This window comes from Anabas testudineus, chromosome 6, assembly GCF_900324465.2.
Source record: "Anabas testudineus chromosome 6, fAnaTes1.2, whole genome shotgun sequence".
Lineage (NCBI taxonomy): Eukaryota > Metazoa > Chordata > Actinopteri > Anabantiformes > Anabantidae > Anabas > Anabas testudineus.
Window position 1 is genome coordinate 12,225,668 of NC_046615.1, and position 25,207 is coordinate 12,250,874.

The 25,207-nt window shown below is 40.6% G+C and overlaps 1 protein-coding gene across 6 annotated transcripts; it reads right to left on the reverse strand.

Annotated features, from left to right (window-relative positions):
• Positions 1-450: 450 nt before the first annotated feature.
• Positions 451-23,292, reverse strand: c2cd5 (C2 calcium dependent domain containing 5). 6 transcript variants are annotated; one of them, XM_026365170.2, is made up of 28 exons: positions 22,963-23,292; positions 22,391-22,499; positions 22,162-22,248; positions 21,820-21,991; positions 21,626-21,721; positions 21,276-21,431; positions 20,924-21,161; positions 18,641-18,801; positions 16,782-16,870; positions 14,108-14,216; positions 10,004-10,118; positions 9,703-9,801; positions 9,448-9,559; positions 9,250-9,329; positions 8,895-9,081; positions 8,643-8,807; positions 7,551-7,691; positions 7,412-7,475; positions 7,249-7,310; positions 6,877-6,975; positions 6,617-6,706; positions 6,453-6,531; positions 5,838-5,930; positions 5,005-5,037; positions 4,589-4,660; positions 3,224-3,417; positions 2,401-2,547; positions 451-2,249 (listed from the first exon to the last, which is right to left on the reverse strand). In XM_026365170.2, exons 2-28 carry the CDS (start codon positions 22,478-22,480, stop codon positions 2,124-2,126), a joined length of 3,156 nt encoding a protein of 1,051 aa, XP_026220955.1. In that variant the 5' UTR covers positions 22,481-22,499; positions 22,963-23,292; the 3' UTR covers positions 451-2,123. The 6 variants fall into 6 exon arrangements, with proteins under 6 accessions (XP_026220955.1, XP_026220954.1, XP_026220953.1 ...); XM_026365169.2 differs by having other exon boundaries at positions 4,559-4,660; XM_026365168.2 differs by having other exon boundaries at positions 4,589-4,690.
• Between the last annotated feature and the right edge of the window lie 1,915 nt (positions 23,293-25,207).

Consider the following 25,207-nt stretch of genomic DNA (forward strand, 5'->3'; position numbering starts at 1 on the left):
AAAGAGAAAGAAAGGTAGTTTCATGCAATTTACATCTCGCACATCTGTGGCTCCAAATAAACCAGTCGGAACATATTTAAACTTAAAAATGTTTAAGATCATCACATCAGCTTCCAGTTTCAAGCTGTAGCAGTTCAATTACAACTTCATCTTCCAAATGACCTAATCACGTGGCCCACATTTGGCTCAAAACATAACTATTTGAACTGTAGCGATTGCTTTCTTCAATTTTGGATCAGCTTTGTGTTGCAGGCCTCTAAATGTGTTTTTATTTACAAAATAGAAGTAGGTTGATCAGTGAAAACAAAAATCTTTTACATTGTATTTTTGTCAGATAAATAAAGGTTTAAGTGAATTGACACACCACAGATTTGAGTTTTCACTGTCCCAACATTTCTGTACTTTGTTTTCTCAATATATTTACTGCTCTTATTAAGAAAGACACGTAAATCTTGATTTGACCGAGTTTATTTGTGCAAGACTTACCAGGCAAGCATACAGATTTATGGCAATGAAAGGTGGGTCTGCATGCTGCTAGTCAGAAAGTAAAAGCATCTATGTATGTACATTCAAGTTTTAGACACAAATATATACGAAACTGATCACAAACAGATTAGTGTACCACTACATCTCTCACGTAGCGCGTTGAAACATGAGAAATTCATTGTACAAGCAAAATGAGAAGCTTCATACATTTCATATTAGAAAAATATTAACATCTGATTTTAAAGAACATTTACACAGTTTAGTTTTAGGTGGCACCTACTCCAGAAGATGCTTTTTTTCCAGCATTTGACATGAATGTAAGAGATATATATATATATATATCAGTAGCAGAACTATTATTCATAACATAACTGCCAAAGCAACAATGATAAAACCTGGCAAAGGGATGTGAAATTTGACACTGACAGCAGTAAGTACTGAGAATCAGAACTAATCATAGCAATCCTATGAAATATATCCCTGCTGCAAGACCCTGAAGGGCCGCGTTATTTGACTAAGACTGCATGTCTGTCCCATTTAAAATCATCTTGCACTTGGCTACCTCCACGAAATGTACGTGAATATAAAAAAAAAAAAAAAAAAAAAAAAAGGCGTACAAGTTATGCAATTACATTTTACCATTTTCAAATTAGGCAATAAAAATTGTTATACTTTAGAAAACAGAAACTGGAATACGTAGTAATGGCTGTTATAATAGGAAAATACTACAAAAATGTGAATATAACGCTTTCACCTTGGCCTGTTTCATATAATAGTAACCCTTTAAAAATAATAAAAAACGTAACATCACATTTCAAGTGATAATACTGTAAAATAAATTTTAAGATTATGCACAGACTGATTGTAAAATCTAATTTTTAATTAACAACAGTTTTAAACATTAAACTAAATTGGAACTAATTATGGATAACTGCAATAACATTGCACCACGGGGTGGTCTAGGTCGTTTGGATTTTAGCTTCAAAATTTCCCATTTGAGGCTGGATTTTCTATTTCTGATGAAACACACCAGCCATGTTGTCTTGCCTGACACATCTGGACACTTTGAAATGGAAAGACTCGCCTTTATACCTGCATGTCACTGGAGTAAGAACATAACACTGAGGTGGAATCTGACTGTATTGAAATCATTTGATATACAACTCTGTCCCTTTTGGCTTGGCCATTTAATGACACCTGTGATCTGCGGATGGACACATTAACCATAGCTGCCTCAAAGGGATGGCCAGTATACTGTAACTGTGGGGGAGCACAGTATGGATAGATGTAATACATAAGCAGAGGTTAGATGCAGATGAGTCCTTTGGCTATTACTTTACCCATTTTTGTTTGTTAACACCCTCAGGTGAGAATTTTTATTCTCAAAGAGCTACATCATTACGACCTGCAGAAATGCTCTCTTTAAAACACAGAAACATCTTGCACTCCTATATTAATTTAAACTACATGTATCGCAGTGTGTGAGTAGTTGTTCTCTATTACCTGTGTTCACACCTCGGGGTCTTTTACAATCTTTTAAGGCAGACATAAATGATTGGTATTTGGACGGCTAATCCGACGGTGTTTTAAATCAGATAGTGTGTGCTGCAGACGGAGTTAGGCTTCACATTTCATTGTCACGCAGCCCCATCAGTTCTGCTACAACAGGTCTGTCCGATGTTTGTCACTGAAGGCGTGGGCTCCTGGTCTGTTTCCCTGACACAGATGACTGCATCACCACTCACATTAATAAGACACTGAGCCTACAGGGGGAAAGGACACAGTTAAAACCAAAAGACACTAATAACTGTCAATTCTGAAGATCTAAAAGTAACTAATTGTGCATTGTAAATGTAATGTTACAGGTAATTAAAATGTGGTGTGTTTCTACTGTGCAGAAGCATGTGAGAGTACCTGGTTCTTGTTTGGATTTTCCATTAACACACACTCTTTCATGCTGTAGGACACCACTGCATTGCCACCCAGAGCTGCCACGTGGGCTCGAACCATCGCAAACACATCTGCTATGAATGAATGGAGGAAGCCACTAACACCACCTTCCTACACAGGATGAAAAACACAATTTATGTGTACATGAATGTCTACATTTTTTAAAAGATGTGCAGGCTCTGGTCATATCTTAGCTTGACAATGTCTTACTGACGGGGTTACCAGCATGCACCATCAAACGGCTCTAGATGATCCAAAATGCAGCAGCATGTCTCATTTTTGATCAGCCAAAAAGAACACGTTACACCACTCTTACATTTCTGCACTGGCTTCCTGTAGCTGCAGGTTTAAAGCCTTGACTTTAACCTACAAAGTGGTCAATTCAACAGCACCAGCTTACCTGAACTCCCTCATACTGGTCTACAATCCCTTCCACCCACTGTGCTCTGCAAGCGAACAACATCTTGTGGTCCCCTCACCTCACCTCACCTCACCTCAAAAGATCCCAGCCAAAACCTTTCAGCTCAGTGGTTCTACAATGGTGGAACGACCTGCCCTCTTCTGCAAGCTCAGCTGCCTCACCCTGAACTTTCAAAAACCTGCTGAAAACAGAGCTCTTCCCAACATTTCTCTGCACTTAAAACTTACCCTTCACTTAAAACCTAAATAATTGATAGATATTAGATATTTGTTTGCTTTGTACCTCACTTGTAAGTCGCTTTGGATAAAAGCATCAGCCAAATAACTGTGAAAATATGTTAACTATATGTGTCCATATTGCTCATACCTCACGTAATGATGTTGTCTCTCTGATAAAAAACATGTTGATGATCCCAAGATACTTAATGATGCGTGTCCCAGGGAGGAAGGAGACTGGTGTCATTTTCACCACTGGGACTGAACTCCCACCAAATGAGCGGTTGGAGCGCAGCGAGCGGGACCGTCCCTCAGGCAATGGACTGCTGCGGTCCAAAGATGAGACTGCAGGTTCAGAAAGAGAGAGAGAGAGAGAGAAAGGGGGCACAGGTAGAGGTCCCGAAGAGGGAGACATGAAAAGAAAAAGAGCGGAGGGAAAAAAGGACAACAGAGGATGGAGATACCAGAAAACACTCAAAAACAGTGCAACGATGAAAAACAGACTTTAAAGCAGAAAAAAAATGTGAATGTGGAATGCCAAAACGCAGTTATATTTGAGTTTGCGCAGCAGGAGGAACATATGTGTGCAATTACAGTGTATGTAAGTCAACTGTCTCTGTGTCTCGGGTACATGAGAGTTCACGTAGTTGTGTTGATGTGAGGTGCAGAGACAATCACTTGAAAAGCGTGCGCTGCCATGCATGTCATGCAATTACGGCAAACAGACAGGACAGTTACACAGTGTCTGCAGACAGACAGACAGACCTGGGCACAGCTGTGTACAGTTAACATGTGTGAATACAGTATTTAAAGTACAGTGAAGTACAAAAATATAGAGAAAATACTTATATTTGTTTGCATTTGAGAAAGAGGCTTGAGAAATGGAGACGGACAGAGAGAGCTATGAGCTGAGCCAGAGTGTGAAAGATGCTCCATCATCTTAGAGCAAATTTACCTGATGTGGCTTACATCCATCAAACCAGGGACCTTCAGAGCCACACATTAGATTGTAGTTCCCTTACTGTGCACAGGACTAAAAATCATACCAGTTTCTTCATAAACACTGTGATCAAACTTTGATTAAGAAACTCAGACACACAGGTATATGTGTATTTTTATAATGTTCAAATCATGTAGTGCTTTCAAAGCTTAAGTGGACTTCCCATCAATTTTGCTGCCTAACCCATCGCTGGTCTTCACAAGTACATATGAAAAAAAGGTGGCAAAAAAACATAAAATCTCTCTGCTTTGCCGTTATCATTGCTGCAGGCATTTTAAAGCCAAGCTGTTGATTGTGAATCCTCTGTGGGGGCGGGGCTTCAACTTTCACACTCTAGCAAAAAAAACAAAAAAAGCTGGTGCTTGATTTACAATGCGCCGCCCCCCAGCGGCATGCATGGAGGGGTGTGTGAGTGTATGCAAGCGTGTATGTACATGTCAGTGAATTCTCTGTGAGACTGTGCTCTGCATTTGTGGGTATGATCACCAGAGTGTGCTAGAGACTGTGTCCTCCTACTTGTCTTAACTGATCCTCGTCTTATGGTGTGAGCTTTCAGCCTAAGCAGCTCTAGCCAGGTGCTGCATCTGTCTGCAAAGGAACCGTAATCAACGGAGGCAGCTGAAGAGAACAGACACACACGCACACACACACAGGCATACACACACACAGGCATACACACAGACACACACCCATACACAAAGAACAACAACAACAACAACAACAAGAGAAAAAACAACAACAAAAAACAACACAGAAGAACAGAAAAGAACAGAAAAAAGAAAGAAAAGAACAAAAGTGGATGAGGTTTGGGAGCAGTGCAGGATAACTTTATCCAAGAAAAAAGGATGAAAAGTCAAAACAGAGAAGTGTAGTAGTTTTGGTAGCAGGGAGGTGGGGAAGGGGGGAGATGGAGAACGAGGATGGGGGCTTACCTCTGGATGACACGTTGGTACTCTCTGGTACACCTGTCACACACACACACACACACACACACACACACACACACACACACACACACACACACACACACATCAAAGTCTACCTTGGTAGAAAGCAAGAAAGACCTCAGGCTCAACTTCGCCTTATCACAAATCCTGACCAAGCACATATTTTTAAAGTGGCTATATTATGCTTAATTTAGGGTTCCACTGATGCAAGATTATATAGTTTTCAACTTAAGAAATTGTTGCTCGCCTTTAACTGTATCCAATTGTATCTGGGACTGTGTGCAAGTGGCTGTAGCACCCCATCAATGGGTATAGCATTTAAAAAAAACAAAAAAAAAACAAAATTTCAACCAGCCAGCATGCAAACACATGTTCATCGCAAGCTTTGGACGTCTGAGAATGAGTAACATGGACACCCAAATTCAATAAAGAATATATGTAACACGATAAACATAATATTACCCCTTCAAGGTTTAATCATCATCAACATGCTCCATCTATAGTCTCCTTTGGTTGTTGTGTTCACTTCATATGGTTGAAAAGTAAACCAAACGTATAGACAACATCACACTATAATCTAAGTTCACAGCAAAACAGGACGCATTTGGCTACATCACATCACTGTTTGTTTACCTGACGAATGAACCATAACCAGCTGATTTTGGCAGAGTTTTGCAGCTGGAGTAAGTAAAGAGACTGAACCTGAAGTGTTAGTGGAGGAGATGGGCAATGCTTGTTAGTGAAGCAAGGCACAGATGGAAGTCAGGGAGAGATTAAAAAAATATATATATATATATATATATAAATTTAAAGGCTACCTGAGATTTTGGTTGATGGCTGAGTGTTGATGGATGACAAATCTGTGCTCAACTCCAAGGGGAACTGCAGCTGCTCTTCAGCCTCATTGGATCCTGAAAAGAAGTAGAAGAACAGCCAGGTGCTTTAATTTCAAATGCACAATCCCACCAGAAGGGATACTTCTTAAATGGTTTGCACTGCTAAGACCCAGTGTGGTCTTGTGAAAATAGTTCTATTCCCCTATTTCAACACCAAGTAACTTTTCATAATCCTAAGGAGCATTAAAGCACCTTTTTATGTTTCTGCACATAATCTTAGCCATTTCACCTCAGTTACTGAACAACGATGTGGTCAAGTAACAGTTCCACTCACAGAAGACACAGTACAAGGATTTTATGACTACTGTTTTGTAATTCACACCTCATTAATTTGCCTTGTACAAATGCAAACACATGTCCATCTTCCAAGGCGCTTCTTGTTCCGACATTGAATGAATACAAAAGTTTATTGGAAATATTCACACTGTAATTTAATTATTAGGATTTTGCAGGGCAAGACTTTAACGCTATACAATGTATTAAACCTAGATGCTTTAATAGGGGCACGTAAAAATGTAAGAGTTGAAGTAGACAAACCTTTGGTGGTGGACCTGTCTGCTGGCTTCTCCTGACTCTGGTCCTTGTCAAATGTCATGGCTACTGCTGTCACTGCGACCTGAGAGGCAGTGAAAAACAGAGCTGTAAATTTACCTGTCAGTTCTGGTCTATGAGCAATTTCTCAAGTCAGTGAGACTTTTCACCTGTATGAGTTCTTCTTCTGGCACTGCTACGGTGAATTTGAGATGACAGAGACAGCAGGGGATCATAGAGCGCAACTTGAAGTAAAAACTCTGAAACAAATATGACAAATGTGTAACTCCTCATTTAAGCCACAAGCACTGTAAGCACCTCAGCACTGTATAAACTTTGTAATGGGCATGGTGACCTTACTAAGAATCAGCGTGACACCACATACAGTATAACATAATTATTTATTTATTTATGATTAAGAGTTCCTCACCTTCAACAGATTTTCACAAAGGTCAGTGAAGGTCTTGTTCAACCCTTGGTTAGTGAGATTGGCATTACTCAACCTTAAGACCCTCACAGAGGTAAACATCTGTAAGACAGAAAAACAGAAACACATTGCACAAAGAGCCAAAAAGGGGCAATTCTCCTAAATTCTAGTTTATTATCTGCCTTAGGTCAATATTTTTATATTACACTTAAATCATAATTTGAATGTGCACAACCCTACAATTTACATACATTAAAAAACCCAAGATATTATAATTCAAGCAAATTGGAGTTCAGAGAAGAGAACTTAATGCTGCAGTTTGTGAAGCAAAAGTGCAGGGAGTACAATACATTAAAGAATAAAATAACAACTTACCTGTATTGCTGAAGTCCAGTTGTAAATCCCAGGCATGATCTCAGTGTTGCAGCTGTAGAAACCTGAGTGGCAAGTACAGAAATAATGACAGTCAACTGGGAGGTAAGTGACTGAGCATGTGGAGTGATGTACTTTAACTGCAAGGAGAGTGGATAGTACCTACCTGTAGGAGGGGATGCATCAGTGAGGAGGGAGTGGATGTCCTCCAGAGCATCAGTGTCATCAATCTATGAAAATGAAAGCAAAAAGTTAATCTTGTGTTATCTGTCAGATAAATAACATTTATGTTTACAGATACAGACCTCCAGGACAAAGGCATCCTTCTTGCCATGGGAGAGGTCCAGTTCTGACAGTTCGTCTGAGCTCTCTGAGTGGGAGCGAAGAAGTCTGGATCGTTGTCTTGGCTCAGGGATCGGAGAACCCACCACTTCCTCCATCAGCTCCTGTAAGCAAAAGGGGACATAGGGCGAGATGCAACTGTTACCACCAGACCACCACAGCAGCACACATCTGTCCAGACTGTAAAGCTAGTAAAATGACTATATTAATACCACTACACATGCTCACACTCAGTCAAGTACCCAATCAGTTGCGTTTTTTTTTTTTAAACACACATGGCTGGTGTTAATGTGAGAATGAATCTGGAAGAGTAAGGAGTGGCACAAAGACACGCGCACACATACACACACCATAAATACACAAGTGAGAGTGTGAATGGGAAGGCCAGATAATCATGATACAAATACATTAACACAGATACAATGAGTCGACTGGGGTTTGCTCTTTAGAGGCAATTCTGGAGTTGGTTCAACATCATCTTGCTCCCACTTGTCCCCAGTTAAGAGCCGTTATAAAGTTAAAGTAAAGGTGGTGTAGTGTGATTAATAGAGTGAAATATTTGTCATGCTTTGCTGCATCTCACAGCTAAAAGTTTGTGTGCTCAGTACCATGTTTATACCGCCGAACACCTCAGGGTCCACGGCAAATAATTTCTTTAATGACCAAAGAGAGACAAGAGGCAAAAATTTATCATTATTCACAAACAGCCAAGACCTAAAGTATCGCAAAGAGTTCACCATGAAATCGGTTTGTGTTCATTAACTTAAATGTAACGCGGTATGTGATACACCTCACAAGACCTAATGGCCATAAAGTACAGATTTAATTATCTGTCATGCAAGCAAAAAAAGTTTCCAAGTTTCCAAAACATCTGAGCAACACCATTTGGATAACTTTTGGTTTAAACAAGTTACACAAGCTTTGCATTTACAATATTTACTTTTGTGTGCGAAGCTTGTGTAACCCGTTTGATTGGCATAAGTGGGGACTTGCAGACATAATCACTAAACAGTCTTTTATTTAGTGACTATATAGGACATAGCTGTGTGTCTTACCGGAGGGTTTATTTGATAGAGCTCTTTGCTCTTTGCTATGGTGTCATTGATCCTTTTCTGTATGGTGAGGATGTGATGCTCATTGCTCAGGTCACCAGGAGTCTTCCCTGCAATCTGAATGCCCCCTGGTGCAGGCAGGGCTGTCAGATACACTCCTGTAGCAGACTGAACACACGCATTTTAAGGGCTGTGCATCAGAAAAAGAAATACATGGATAGCTGATTAAACTAATAACTTGAAATGTAAACCTACAGCCAGACCCAGGAGCATGTTCTCTCCAACACTGATCTGTATGTGCAGGCCAAACAGAGCGTTCATGCTCCGCAGCTTCAGTTTGTTCATTAGCTGAGTGTGCAGCTCGTATTCCATAAAAGGCAGCAAATTGGAGATAGCTGTTGCGTTCACTTCACCCTGGGCCTTCTTCTTTAGACGACACAGTCTAGGAGAAAGTAAACACTGGCATTAACTCACTTGTCAATGAAAAATGTCTCTCAAGGGATGTGATGATTATTCTGTGCAAATCATATGAAGCAAGGCACATCATAAAAGACACAACATGCCATATTTGGAAAGATTTTGGAGCATTTTAACTGTGAAGGGTTTTTACCTGGCCTGGATAAGGCAACCCTTCCCTGTGACAGCTGCTTCTGGTGGCAGATCGATTGTTGTAAATAACACATCAGGAACCTTACCAAAAAAACAAAATGCAACTGTAAGAGGTCATTCTTTTTTCATCAAAACTATCAAAACTAAATTTTACACTGGAAAGCAAGATACGTCTTAAAGACAAGTATATATTTAAAACCTTTTGTCGTCTGCAGTGGTAACAGTAGGTGAGCTGAGCAGGAAATGGCATGTTGAACTCATCGTATGGAATGTGACAGAAGCCACAGCTTGGAGGAGATGGCTCCTCAAACCTAGTGAACAACACATACCACCTGGTATCAACCTCAGAAACTCAATCTGAGCTGCACTGACAAACTGTACATTCACAAGAATCAACATTCAGACCATCCAGTGTCTAAATCCAACACAAGCAAGTAGTTAGTCATAAAGCAACCTGTGATCCGTGCTTCCGATGTCAAGACAGCCTTCACGCATGTACCGAGGATTCAGGATAGCAGCTGTACCTGATGCTGACAGGATACACACCTCCTCACTGAGTTGAGAGAAGATGGGGAGATCAATAGAGAAAGAAAGGAGAAGATGAGAACACGACATGAAACATTATCAGTTTAAGACAAAAATAACTTAATAATAATAATAAGATGGTTTAGATTTATTCAAAAATAGCATAGGAAGGCAAAATGGATGAAAGACTGGTATTTATCCTTATCTCTACACTATATATGACTACATACCAGATGCTCGTGCTCTCACTGTACCCTACAACAGCATGGCAACCAAGAGCTTTGGCATGAGATTTAATTTCCTGGCGAATCTCCTCCCACCAGGCATCGCGAGTCTCTGGCTCATCTGCAAGAAATAAAACTGCTTTTACCAATTATTTCTAAATAATTTATCAAGACTTCACTGACATCTTGCTAATAGCTAAAGATTAGTCAACTATTTTTAACACAGATTTCAAAAAACAGACTGTCCTGATAACTAAGCTTAAAGGAACTGGACATTAGTAGTTTGTATCTACTCTGGTATCTATTTTGACTGCTTTGATTTACAAGAAAATATGCAGCAAACAAAAGAGTTTGTGTTTCCTGATGATTTATGCATTAGATGGTGTATCAAAGCAAGCCAACCAACTATCATACTGTGAAACAAGGTGACACTCAGAATGATTAGTGAGTACTTGAGGTTGATGATGAAGGCAAAGTCAATGGTTAGGGTAATCCTGTATGCTTATTAAGTATCTACTTTACTTACACATATCTAAACAATTTGCCTCTCTCTCTCTGTCTTCTATGTTTCCTTTCCTTGCTTATGTATCAACATAAAATATACAGTTAAGAAATACAGCTACAGGTATTGGCTGAGATGGTGTTGAGAGGAAATCTTGCTGGCTGGGGTAACAGAGTATCACCATAAAAGACAGGGGGCTTAATGTATTAAAGGTGTTTTCTAACCTCATGACAAAGGACTGAAATTAAAAGGGGTTAAGCTTTCAGCATCCTTAGGCTACACTATGTGTGTGTTTCAATAGTCATCCCATACTTTAGTTTATTAACATTGTTTAGAGAAGCCTAACCACTGAAAGTTGTGAGTTGGATCTCACTGATTTGGTAGTTCTGAATCACTGCATAGACGACTGAAACTACATTATTATGCGAATATTGAGCTACACCCCATAACTCCCTGGGAGGGCCACATGCTGATGGAGCCCCAGAAAGAGTGTGAGAAACTCATCTTCTAGGTGAGATAAAGAAGAGGGATAAATGGGGGGTGGGGGTGGAATAGAAGGTCAACTAAAGAAATGAAGAATAATGAGTGATGATCAGGCATCAGACCCATGACGTGGGTTCCTTCAAACCAAAAGCAGCATGTTGACACAGGCACAGGCTCACTAACGTGCACGCTCATGACCATGTGCACGCTCATGGGCAGAGAAGGGCCATATTCATTAGCCAGAGTACATCAAATCTAGTCTAATTGTCAAGTTAGAGAATGACTGTGTCCTATCGTACGTCCTCCATTCCCCATTCTCGTTCCTTTCCTTCCATCCCAATCATACATCCCAATTTTCCTCAACTGCCACCCATCCAGTCAGCCTGCTTTCCATTCATCCATTCATCAATTCCTCCTTCTCTCTCTCAGTATGAATACGGCCCATTGAGTTAGGGATGCACATGCCCAGTCAGTGGCTCTTTGTCACAGAATAAACCTCCTAAACCTCCTTTGGTCTAGACAGGTTTGACCACAATGTCGATAAGGGAGGCATTAGAAACAGCGTTTGGACAACATTAGGAAAGAGCTGCAGCTCTCGTGTGCAGCAGGATGAGCTGGGGGGGGGGGGGGGCTAGCCAGGCCAGGCTGGATGGGGGGGGGTGGGGTGGTTACACAGCGCATGCTCAACTTAGCTCAGCATACACTCACATAGATCAGAGAGAGATCGGAGGATGGCAGCTCAATGAATTCATGAGTTGTCAGGGATACACTATCAGACTAATATGAAATTTGATTAGGTTAGACGCTCTTTATTGATTAAATTTCAGCAAGGCACAACTTTAGCTTCACTGAGCTACCATCGCTCCTGTGGGTGAGAGCAGTAAAAGGGGGGAAATACCTGCAGTGACACTATTCCAGTCTAGCAGTTTGTATGAGCGCGTGTTACCCAAGGCTGGGCCAGAACACACCGTTAGTACAGAAAAGAGAGAGAAAAAGAAAAGGAGACAGTCTAACAAACAAGCACAGCACAACTGTAGCACACCACAGTCACTATGCAAAGACAGAGAGCACACTTCACAGTCACTATGCGAAGACAAACTATTTCAGGCCTACTAAAACAATCTGAAAAGAAGACTGAAGAGGAAAAGAGAATAATAGATGAGAAAAAGCTACAGACCAAAATCTTCATTATACTTAAGGAGAAGAGCTAGAATACAAAATGTGGCATGCAATCTAATGGCGATTTTCCACCACAGCAGACTGCAACCGTGTTTTGATTTGTCCACTGCATGCTTCATACCAACCGGAGCATTTCAGAAGCTTGTTCATCAGAGGCTTGTTTGGGTTCTGAATTTTTTCCTTTACTTGTTTTTGTTTTCTCCATAGTTAAATGTCTTTTTGCACACAGTTCTTGCACACAAATGCATCAACTCTTCCTAATTATCTAGCTATATTTCACATTTACTGCATGTTAGCGGGAGGAAAACCAGCGTTTGCTCCACTTGAAATGCTACAGAGAAGAACAAAATGAGAAAAACACTTCCTGATTAGTGGATTTAACTTTTTTAAAAGCATACAAGAAGCAGCTTCCATTAAAAATAGACTTGGCACATATCTTTTAGGGTATGGAGCAGAGAGCCACTGCGGCACGTGGTGTGGAAATAGAACTATATGTTAGAGTAGCCGCACTCAGATCCCGGCTGTAGCAACAGTGCCATTCAGCACTTCTGAAGGCCACGGTGGAAAATCACCACAACTGTAGTAGCACTGTCTCTAAACGTAAAAAGGTGGCCCTGTGGAATTTTGAAGTAAACTAACTTATATTCAGAGCATTGCACCAAATCAAACTGTGTCATTGAGGACTAACAAAACACTGTAAATAATATTTTCAACATTAGATATTATCACTTCCCTTTATAGACAACAATTATTGATCAACAGAACAGCATGAAACAGTTGATAGACTATTGTTTCACATCTCCCACTTGCTCATGTGTGAATTGTCATACACAAAATTAGAACCCACTAATAAAACACTGGCTACTTATGGTCAAGTCCACAGGTTACCTTGTGTTGCTCTGTATTTGATGTAAGTCAAAGGTATAGCTACAATGAACAGGGCTCTCTTCAGCAAGTTAAACCTGCAACTGAAACCAGGGAAAACTAAGACAATATTGGTTTTACTACTTTAGGCAGGGAAAAACAGGAACACAGTAGGTTAATTATGGCATACATCTTTCTAGGAAAATCATTTTTGGGTAGCTTATTTTGATTTCCCTGTGCACCCTAATCCAGCCACCATTCGTCAACACTCTCTTTCCTCCTAATTTCTCTCACATCATCTTCGTCATTAGACCAAACAAACAACAAAACTACTGAGAGACTCAGTACCTTAAAAAGGCAGGCACTCGCCCAATGACATAATGACTGAATCTCCTTTTTTTTTAATCTATATTATTTAACAAAACATTAGCACTTCAGCACAGAGCGGAAGTGAAAACCCCAGGCACCATAGCAGAGTTATAAAAACACACCACAATACCTCACCACAGCACCACCTGCAGCCAACAACACCACACAACAAAAGCAACAGGCAACAGGCTAGAGCCATGCACCACTACAAGTTCACCTCTTGGGAGGGGGAGAGGGCAGCACCACAGCACACAACAATACAGCGATCAGAGCATACACTCATAAACACACACAAACTGCCATCACATGACCAGAACAGACTATAGACTAATTACACAAAACCATTCATACAAATTACAAGGTGAAAGTTGCCTCTAAGCATAAAACAGTCTATCCTAACTTCACTTCCATTTAGATATTTACAAAGCAGCAGGCTCTAAGTTTGGAGACTAGGAACAGCATTCACTTGAGGACTCATCCATAACTGAATTCTTTCAACATAATTTATCCACACAATAAAAATAAATTGGAACTTAGGCCATACACAGGTTTGACACAAAAGAATGATGGGCAGCATTAACTAACAACCACTTGCAACAAGACTGGACACTCACACAATACAGTAGGTCACCGGTGGAGCTCATTCATAGCGTTTCACAGGACATTAGACCAGCTAAATTAGGGCATTTTGTGTTGGTCTGCGCTGAACTCACCAGGGTTGTGTATGCGGTCCAGTAGTTTGACAGAGCGAGCACTGACCACTCCACCAACATGAACCAGGAATCCAGGAGGGAAAGATGTCAAGGTGAAGAAGGGAAACTCCTGCAAATAGAAAACAGCTGGATTACTTATAGTAAGGGAAAGCACACAATCTATTTTTGATATTTATTTTATTAAAAGTAAGTATATTTTTCAAGACTTCATGTGTCTAATATTCTATTGTCTGAGTTTTAAATGCTTTATTTTTTAAGACTGTTCATAACACTAAATTCTGCTACCATGTTAAATATGTAATACAAAAATAATATTTCTTACAGAAAACAATAAAGTTTTTCAATCATCAAAATTATTTACCAATGACTACAGGCAGGAATACATGTCTTAAACTAATACTGAAGCAGAACAGGAAACATTAGATTTTGTTGTCTACCTCTGTGTATTGCAAAAATTGATCATTTAAATAAAGCTGTTTTTCTATAGTCCTAATGTACTGTATCTTAACAGATGTGTGTAGACTCAAGTGACAAACAGGAGAACAACATGCAGCAAGGACTGACTGTGATGGTGCACCCCATGCAAGGTTTACCCTCAACGAATCCATAACAGCTCCATTCCAGTCTTAACTTGTGAACACAAACTCTACAGCATTTAAAATAGATCTGAAAGTGATTGGGAAAATATATTTTCAATAAAGCCTAGATATTTTGTATCATTTATTCAATCCTTTCAAATCTATATAAATGCAATAATTAGGTCTAGAGTTGAAAGTGAAGGACGGGCAAACGCACACACATACGCTAGGTCCTGGCTGTGGATCAGGACTGGCTGTCACCAAATAGCGTGATGCAATTCCCTACAGAACCTATAGGTATCCATTCCAAGTTAAATTAATGACTGTCTTTACAAAAAATGTGAGGGATTGTGATCTCTATAGCAGTGGTTTTAAGTTTTCTGAACCTTTTAAAAAGTTTTCTACTTCTGCTCAGGCTGGAAAATGCTACAAAATAATTTCTGAAGAGTTTGGACTCCACCCATCAGCTGTTAGTTAGACTGTGTTCAAATAGAAAACAATGAACAACATTGACATCCCTCATAGGAGCGGTCCACCAACAAAGACCACACCAAGAGCAAGGCGTGTAATAAGCTAGAATTACAAGAACATTGTCTAAAAAACTAAAGGCATTGTCTTGGAAAATAAAGACCTCTCTTGCAGTAGATAAAATCAATGTTAGTACCCCGTCTGGGTAACATTGAGCAACAATGGTGTGCATGGCAGAGCTGCAAGGAGGAAGCCACTGCCACTGATGCAGAAGAAAGGGTTTTGGAGTGGTTGAGCCAAAGTGCAGATCTTAATGCTACAGAAATACTGAGGACAGACCTGAAGCAAACAGTTCATCTAATGGGGCCAATGAACATCCTTGAGATTAAGCTGTTTCATAAGGAGAAATAGACCCCCATAGTCCCTCCAAGCTGATGTGCAGAAGTGCTAAACAGTTGCTCTGAAACATTTATGCTGCAAAAGGGGTCACGCCAGTTTTTGAAGGCACATATTTGCCGTATTTTTCCACAGACAAATATTTGAAATCATCAAATACATTTCCAAAATAAAGAAATGTGTAAGGGTAAACTTAGTCTCACTTGTTTACCTGGGTTCCCTGTATCTAGTTTTAGGAAAATCTGATCGCAGTTTTGGTCACATTTAACTAGAAATGTGAAGAAAATTTTAAAAGGTTCACAAACATTTGGGAACCACTGTATACATGATGACTGGCCTTACTGAGCAGAAATCATTTGAGGCTACCGCTAGTTCCCTTCTTGTCCAGTCCTCCAGAAAGGTAGATAGCTACTAATGTCACTGACAGCTTGTCCCACTCAGAGCAAAATGGAAAGAATGACATGATGAGGTGAGCGTGCTCATTCCCGTTGTTGAGAGAAGAAACCCATATCAGACTCAGGAAAGTCAGAAAGAAGGAAGGTGTCTGTATCCAGAAGGCACACACACAGTCACACAACCCTTCAAACCCGAAGGGAACACAACTCCTAGCCTCCAGCTCTCCGCCTATGTGAATCTTTTGGAGTGCAGTAGGTGTCAAGCAAACACAAGGTCACACAGGGACCACTGCCCTGTTGTACGGCCTAGCCTACCCCTCTCAGATCTACAAACAGCAGAGGTAAGACAGGTTAGGAGTTGATTCAGACTGCGTGATGGCCATCAGCTGGTCAGGGTGTTAGGGGAAAGGTGAAGAAAGAGGGAGTGTCACACCGCTGGGACATACCCTGGCGTTTAACAATAACCCAGAGGAGGACGCTCCCTGAGTAGCACAAGCGGTCAAGAGGATAGAGAAAGGAAACATTACTTGCTCTGACACAAACCCGCTCCCCATTAAACACCAGTGTAAATTAGTGAAGAATACAGAAAATGAGTGTTAATAATAATACAACTTAAATTGTGTCAAACTTTTCTTAACAGCAATACGAAGTGCTTAACACTAAAAACAAAAAAAAATAAAATACATGCTTAGCTTGCTACTTCTGACTTGTGTTGCCATGTGAAATTCAATAACTGAAGACTATGACTTGCATTTTATTGTGGATTTGGTGTCAAAGTCTGCATGTGAAGTGAGCTGATAATTACATGTAGGAGCATGTGCGAGTATCTCACCGTACCCTCTGTTCAAGAGCAGTCTGCGTCTGTTGTCTGAGCAGGGTCTTCAGAGGCCCCGCCTCCTTCCCAGCACTGCCCCCACTTCCCATTCCTGATCACAGAGGAGAGTCTGTCTTCAGTTTTGTTACTTTATTGCACAATTCAAAGGACTAAAAGCAAGTCAAACTGTCAGTTGACCATCTTATTGCAGTATTAATGGTTTTATAACAAATCAACTGCAGTGCTCTATCCTCATCATAAGACTAGCCTACACTAAAGATTCTGTCTAAAAACGCCTGACAAATGCATCAAATCACATGCTGGGATAGGAGAATCCAGAGTAGCATTCAGAGCTGTCAAGAATAGTTTTGGGCCATGCATGTTGAGTTAATGACTCCAGTAACACCAGTAAAACTGGGTGAAGACAGCCCTGCTGTTGACCGAATACACCAGTGACACCAACACTACACTGTTTTGTTCTGTTACTTGATGACACACATAATTCCTACTATACCGGAGGCTGCCAGTAGCAGGTTCTCTGTGAAGGACACACTCTTTCTCAGCAAGGCAGAGTCTAAATGGATGGAAGAGGGAGGGGGCGGGGTGGTGGCTCTGGGGGCAGAGCCGTGACCACAGCCCACTGAGCCAGAACCAGGAAGGGACAGAGTGTCTGTGGAGAGGATGGGGGAGCTGGGGCAGAGGAAGATCCCAGACCTGCGTCTCACTGGCTTGGGCTCCTCTATCCAGCAGAGAAAAAGATGAAGGGTGCACAGAGAAAAACAGATATATTGAGAATGGACTGGGCAAGAGAATGAGAAGTGTGGGTAGGAGCACAGAAAACAAGGAAGTTGATGTGATGAATAAAATGTGGACACCAACATGGAGAAATGGTATATACACAAAGTAGAGATGCACCGATCCAAACCACTGGATTAGTGTTAGTGATAATGGATCACAAATCTAATGTGACATTATTGGTGCAGATTAACTACAATTTTTTGTCAATTATCCAACAGACAAATTACTCGATTTTCTGTGTTACAACATCAGTCGTCTCACACTAGCTTAAATAATAAAATCTTTCTTGCAAAGCTTGTGGACATAAGACACTAAAATATATACTGTATATATATTTTAAATTTGGAGAAAAGACATTACTAGTGTTGATTCAGTACTCAACCTCTGCTGTAAAGTGAGTTGTCTCTTGCAGGGAGAATAAATGTCAGTGCATCCCAAATTTAAATGCTAACACAAATGAAACTGTGAATTAGAGAAAAAATAGAGAAGCAAAGAGAGGGAGAAGAAAAGTAGAATATGCTAGAGGACAAAGAAGCAGAAAAGTAGAAAAATGGAAACAAGAAAGGGGTATGGGCTTATGGGACTGCTGATCCCCTCCTGAGGTTTAGGGAGAGCGATGTGTGGAATTTATGCTGAACTGTGTTAAAATGTAATCAAGTTGTCCTTAGGGCAAAATCACCTTTTCTTCAATGATTAAACATAATGACTACTAATAAAGAAGTGACCTTAGCTCAACAACAGCCCCTCGTGAGACACAGTGCTTCTATGAAAGACCAAACCAATAGAGGACAGAACTAATGCAGAGTGTCTTCAAACTATTATTCTGACTCAAGGATGTGTAGAAAATCTTTTTTCAATGATGAGAAACAAGAAAACACACCAGTCCACTGAGGTAAAAATGATAATAGGACACAGCAAAAAAAAAATATTCACAATATAATTTACAGAAAAAAAAAAAAATAAAATATATAAATAAATATATATATATAAATAAATAAATAAATAAAACTACCACCATAGTAGCACCACAATGAAGTGTAGGAGAAGGAGGGATGAGAAAGGGGATGGGGCCAAGTGTTCTTACCCGTTTTGGGCGTCAAACTGAGGTCTGTGTCTGAAGATGAGGACTGACGGCTGCATGGCTTGGAGGGAGAGAAGGGGGGAGGAGAGGAGGAGGAGGTGGGAAGGGCTCTGAAGGGGGTAGGTGGGCCGGAGGACGAGGGCAGGTCCTCACCAAATACTGGCCTGCCAGGACAACATGACACACACACACATCAGTCGCCACCCTCTGAATGTGTTTGTGTGTGTTTATGCATGTCTGGGTGTGTGTCTGTATGTGTATGCCCATGTAAAGGAATGGGTCATTGATGACTTTTTAAATGTATGATTTCCTTGCTTTGGGGGAGGCATGTTTGAGGTGCTACAGATGGCTGGAAAACAAAAAAGCAAGCATGGAAAGCAAAAATTAGAGGAACACAAAGAAACACGCAGACACACTGAGTTTTAAAAAAAGCAACATGACAAACCACAGGAAGGTCAAATTCAACAGAGGATGAGCAGAAGCATGTGTCCCAGTTGAGTGGAGCAAAGGTCAGCTGAGAGTTCAGAGATTACAGGCCCTTGTTCTTCAGTCGGTCACACTAACACCTCTTGTCACAAACAGCCAATAAAATGCGGATGTATACAGCTGGTAACCCAGCTGCAGGAGGAAGACAGGGAGAGGGATCTAAGGGTAATACAATATCAACGCATTCTTCTGTGATCAAGGTGTAAATGTCTGTCTTCCTTTGTCATGATGCCTCTGTCTGCACACGGCTTTATTGTTACTCTATGGCTGCCTCGCTACCAGACTCCTGCAGAGATATATTTAACTTTTTTTCTTTCATTTAAACATCACCACCTATTTCTGACTTTCACTCCTTCTACTGTATCAATGCCCTTCCCTGCCTCTGCATACCAGTGAAGATGAGTGTGGGAACAGAGACAGAGAAGTTCTGGGACAGTCTCTGGGAGCTGCAGGCCGAATGCACTGGACTGTTGTGGGTGGAGCGGCATCCGTGGGCAAGGGGAGACCTGGGTCAGTCAGCACACAGAGAAAGAGAGAGAGCGGTGGAGGACCAATTTGGACACAAGCAGTCCGAAACCGCCCCAACCCGAATGTAGCCAAAGAGCCAGGGAGAAAGAAAGAGATGCACACAACAACCAACACCACAACACAACAAAGTGTGTAAAGGGAGACAAAAAAGACAAGAAAAGCAAAAAGAGGGTTCATTTTTACCCTCTCTTTGCCAGTTATTTCATTTAAAGCAATGGGAAAGCAGCAGGAAACTCATGCATAGCTATCAGCTAGGATTTCAGTCTCACAAAAACATACACAGCAGGGATGCAAAAAAGTGAAAAAACAACATTTGTGTTGCTAAAAAAAATCCTCAACAACGCTAACTTTAGTTCATCAGATAAACAGTTAAATAGGAACGTAGGTGAGGGAAAATATGTACCGTGACATAATGCAATGCACAGTAAAGTGTGTATATTAGATTACACATTTCATTAATACTGTCTTTGAGCCCTGCAGTCACACTAAAAACACCACCACAATTAAATGAACAGGGTGAACTGCAGCCAAGTTCAAATGCAGAGAAGAAAGAAAGACATGATATGTATATTTCAAGTCATTCCAAACCACAACCCAACCCAAAAAATATTTTCTCATTAAATTTAGACAGGTTACGTAGTTGACTTATTGAAAACTTGAAAAAAAAATAAAAATCTAAACGTGTTTACATCCCTGCAACACAATCTCATGCACAATAAAGCATATACATACTGTATAAACAAGCACAGACATACTCAACTGTAGCTACTTTAACAGTAACTGGATGAAGTTACAAACCAACCACCCTATAGCCACATGATGGGCAACAGAAGAAAATGCAGGAAAACGCCACTGAGGCTGTACAAAATGTGTACTAGATATCCACTTAAAGCCACGAAACACGTAGAGGCAGAGCAGAAAGCCATGCTAGAGGCATCTATGAGCAAACAAGGGAAGCGGGGGGATTGGGGATTGCTGTGTGTGTACTGTACGTGTGTGTGCGTCTCAGGACATATCATGTGCGATTAGTTTCATGATGCAATACACGTGACACAGTGGACACACAGACTACAAAGGGTAACAAGATACTGAGACACACACAGGAGTAACTGCTAGACTAAACACAGACTAACACAGTCCATCTTGTCCAGACTCACTCCCTCACATGCACGCACTGATCATTTTTGCTCCATTCTCTCAAACTGGATTAGCTGTGAAACTTGCACATAAAAAGAGGGAGGGTCCATGCTTGTGCTGTTGGTTCATACTCACTCCTTTCCGTCCTTAGAAGGGGAATTGCAGGCATTGGAAGCAGGGGCTGTGTTAGGGTGTGTATGTGTGTTGGTGTTGGGGGCACTTCCAGAGCTTAGTTTATCCAGTGTGCAGGCGGTACCTATGGCCCGTACCACCAGGCCCGACTCTCCCTCCAGATCAAAGCATTGTAAGTAGCCAACCACTGCATTCCCGCCCATCTCCAGTACCTTGAGTCCTATTTTCCTCTGAAGCTCTCCTTAATAGGGGTAACACATAATGATATTAATAATAGAGTGGGAGAGGAAGGAAACCAAATTCCTCTTCTTGCACTTAAATATGAAGTGAGAATCACTTCAGCAAATTTTCATACCAGACATAAGAGAGATGAGCCTCTGACGTGCCTCATTGGAGGCCCGGGGAGTTCTAATACGGTCAATCCACTGATACTCTGGATCTTCATTCACCACGAGTTCCTCCACAAACCCGTGCACCATTGCTGCCCGGTAGCACCGTGGAATAGCTGTGGCTGCAATACACAATTAAACAAACACCACACAGTGTAAAAGAAACTTAATGGAAGATTAAATTAAAATGTTTCCTTTTAACTTGTTTTCCCACCGTTACTGTCCTGTGTACCGTTTAGCATTTCATTCAGATACATTTTGTTTTATAATGTATTTTTCAAGCTATAAAAAACAGTGCAAAACAAGTCACACGTACTGCAGAAAAACTTGACCCCGCAGGAAGACTGTCTGAAGCGGTTCAAGTCATTGAAAAGCTCCACTTTCACGAGGATATTAATTTCACCTCTGATACCTAAAAGAAAATAATGGAGGTTAAAATATAATAAGAAAACAGACACTGTCTGGAACACAAACTTTGTTTATCATTGTCAGAAAAGTTGATTCTTGTACCATGAATGGTATCATAGATGGGAAGCCAGCCAGAGATGACAGAGGCAGCCTCACTGCACAGCAAAGGGTCAATGTCAATGTAAACTTTCCCTATGGCATCGTTCGCACTGTACGTATCATGGTCCAAGACAGTGATCTGCAAAGGTTCATCCTGCAAGTCTTCATCATCAACCTAGGTAGGAGGAGAAGGATAAGGAAACAAGTGGGAGCAGAGATGGTATGTTATGTATATGTTAGTCTGATTATATCTGAATTTAAAGCAATTAATCCACATCAGTTGATGAATTGAAATCTTACCACTACTTCCTATCGTGTCTAAAGAGAAGCTCAATGGAATTTTACCTCAAATTTGAACCATTCAGAGTTCCACTGTGGATTAAGGGACTTGGGACAAACATCTGTTTTGAAAGTTGTATTTCCAAACTTGACCTGCGAAATAAAAGACACATGGCAAATGTTTTAATACTATATATCATACTGAGTCACATTTAAACCAAATGTTGATATAGATGTGGGTGGTTTCATTTAAAATTAGAATTTTTTTTTTTTTTGTCCGGACACCTTCACTCACCTCTACAAAAGCATCAGTAAGGTCACTGGCTCTGTCCATAACAGGCAAGTGACGCCCTGCTACAATTTTGGCCTTCAGTTTCCCAGGCATGATAAAATATGTTGTTGATCTGTGAACAAATGTCAATAACAACAACTCTATCAATTGACTTTTAACTGGCACTGTGCTGCTGCCACTCCTAATATTGAAGATTGCAGAGTAGGACTACTGTTTCCCAAGTCATATGTTGTTGACAGGCTGGAGAGCCCATTGCTTTATTTACATGCTCACTAGCTAATAAGCTAGCTTCACTCGGCTAAACTAACATGTAGCGCCACATTTTAACTCCGAAGAGCTTATAGACTCGGTTTAAAGCTACCAAACGGTTTTAAACACGCTAGCAGCTGCCAATTAGCTATATATGGTAGCAATGCACGGCTAGCACGAAAAGCCACTTATGTTAACTGCATTGCAGTCAGAGTCTCTTCAGCTCTACCTGATCGGCCATGTTTTCACATGCACTCTGTAAAGCCGCCACCTATGCCACAACCACACGACCTTGCTACTCCCAGTACTAACACCATCGTCCTTACCAGTGCTACAATATCGTCAGACAGCTGTCACAGCGGCAGCAGGCTCCTTTTATTCGGACATTATTGTTGACAGCCCACCGCTCGTCGGACCTCCGTGTCTCTCCCATAACACGAGACGTTAGTTCCCAGTGCACCAGGAAAGTGTCGTGTAAGTTCAAGAAACATCCACCAGCTGATATTACGGCTAAGTGTAAACTACATACGGTTATAGGTGTTCGAGTGGCGTTACGACCGACGAATTAATGTTTCACACATGTCGTTAGTTAGCATGTGAAGTCAACTGCTAGCTTGATGCGGATGCAGCACATCATGAATGAGTTTTCAAGGGGTCAGTGCGTGCTGCCTCCACAGCGCCCCGTAAATGTGCCCTTTCGCCTTTACCGACCACACTGATGTTCCTCCAATTAGTAACTAAATAAAATTGTATTGATGATTTTGTAAAAATCGAAAGTATATACATATACTTGACACGATTTTGTTTTTTGTTTCTCTGCTTCGGTGTGTTTTGCGCAGTAACGTACGCAGATACAAATTGTTTTGCAGTAGACTTAAATGCAACGTGAGAGTTCGTTTTGGACATGCGCAAAGGTAACACGCAGGTTCCTCATCATTCAGGTAACAAGAGTCTGATGAAGTGAGACAATTGTCACCTTAAGAGATTTAGTGGAGAAATACAGCATTAGTGTCATAGGTAACTGTTATTGTTTAACATTGTTTTTTTACTTGTACAGCTGACAATATTCTCCAACCAGGAAACAATATATTTTTCTTCCAAGTTCCCCAAAAGCCTTGGTTTTAGTGTCAATTATTTGCATTTTGATTATATTTGTATTTCACCTCTCCTTTGTTTCAGACCTTAATTTTATTTTATTTATTCAAGTTCAAACTGTAATACAAAGACAGTGCTAGTTACTTTGTGCTGGGTGCTCTAAGTAATGAGGACTTCTTTGCATCCTGGTCCCCCAGCTGGTTGATCCAGCCATACCTTTGTGTGGGCCATACCATTGTAGTGGGTGCAACACATTGTGTAGATGACAGACAAAGCATGAGAAAGGTTGTAGAATTTGACAATGTGATATCTGCTGTCGAGCAACATTAAGAACAGTTATGACTACTAATTTGTTATCTCTATGTTATTTGTAACTTTATAAACAGTCCATAAAATGGTTTCCTTTTCAGGTAACAACTACAAATAAAATTCTATACACCTATATACCTCTCCTCATGTTGAATATCAAGATCCTTTCGTTGACTCATGTAGTGGAAGAGCTGAAGGCAGAGAAAGCTGCAAGAGAAGAAGAACAGATTCAACACTCCTCTGATGATGAGGAAATACTGGAATGTCACAAAATTTAATTAAAATTTTAATTGAATTGCATTGAATGCTCCTTTTATAAAGTTTTAAAAAGGGTATTGTAGCTGGTTACTGTCAGAGATAGGATGTACTTAAACTTCCTCTTGAGTGGTATGAATTCCTCACCAGTAATAAACAGTTAACGCTGTCACACACCAGCTACTGTCCTTGGAGTGACATCACAGGGTGTCAGTAGCATAGAGGGTGGATAACAGAGGGTGACGAGGTGGAGAAAGCAATCCATAAGGAATTTAAAATTGCTCGTGAGGATGGATCAGCGTAAACACAGCAAATGCAAAAACTAGAAAACCCCCTCTGTATCTGAGTTCTGATATGATCCCCTAGATTGTTTGTTTTGGAAGAGCACTTGACGGTGGTGTCAGCACTTGATGGTTTTACACTTGACTGCAATTTGTACAGATGTTTGACTTGACGATAATTGCCATATGTTTTTGGCAAAGAGTAATATTACGGAGAAGTAGCATTATGCTACATTACATCAGGACACTTTTCCAACATCATCAAAAATACAGAAACATCTGCATAGACCTTTAACTTCTACAAGCCTACAATTCCCAATAACCAAATATTCTGTTCAGTGGTCAAGAGTTTCTGCAAAACCTTGCTGTGAAGAATCATAAATGTAAAACCTTAGGAACTACACTAGTTTTTGAGTTATCCTAATGACTTTAAAAGGTGATATACATCCCAATGAGATTCTCAAATCGAGACTATCGAATCGATTAAAGGCAAAAACAGCTAATTATCAAAACTGTTCATAAGCCCAAACCCAGTGATAAGCAGACAGATTCACAGAATATCAGTTAAAACACGTCCTACATTTGAAAAGCTGCCGATAAAATGTGATAACTTCTTATCATTTATATTTGT

Excerpts from the sequence above, each read along its gene's own strand:
- c2cd5 (XM_026365167.2), bottom strand. The coding sequence starts at position 22,480 with ATGCCTGGGAAACTGAAGGCCAAAATTGTAGCAGGGCGTCACTTGCCT. Across the intron at positions 21,992-22,161 it reads CTGAATGGTTCAAATTTGAG|GTTGATGATGAAGACTTGCA; the intron begins GTAAAATTCCAT and ends CCTCCTACCTAG. Across the intron at positions 9,330-9,447 it reads ACCACTGCAGACGACAAAAG|GTTCCTGATGTGTTATTTAC; the intron begins GTTTTAAATATA and ends TTTTTTGGTAAG.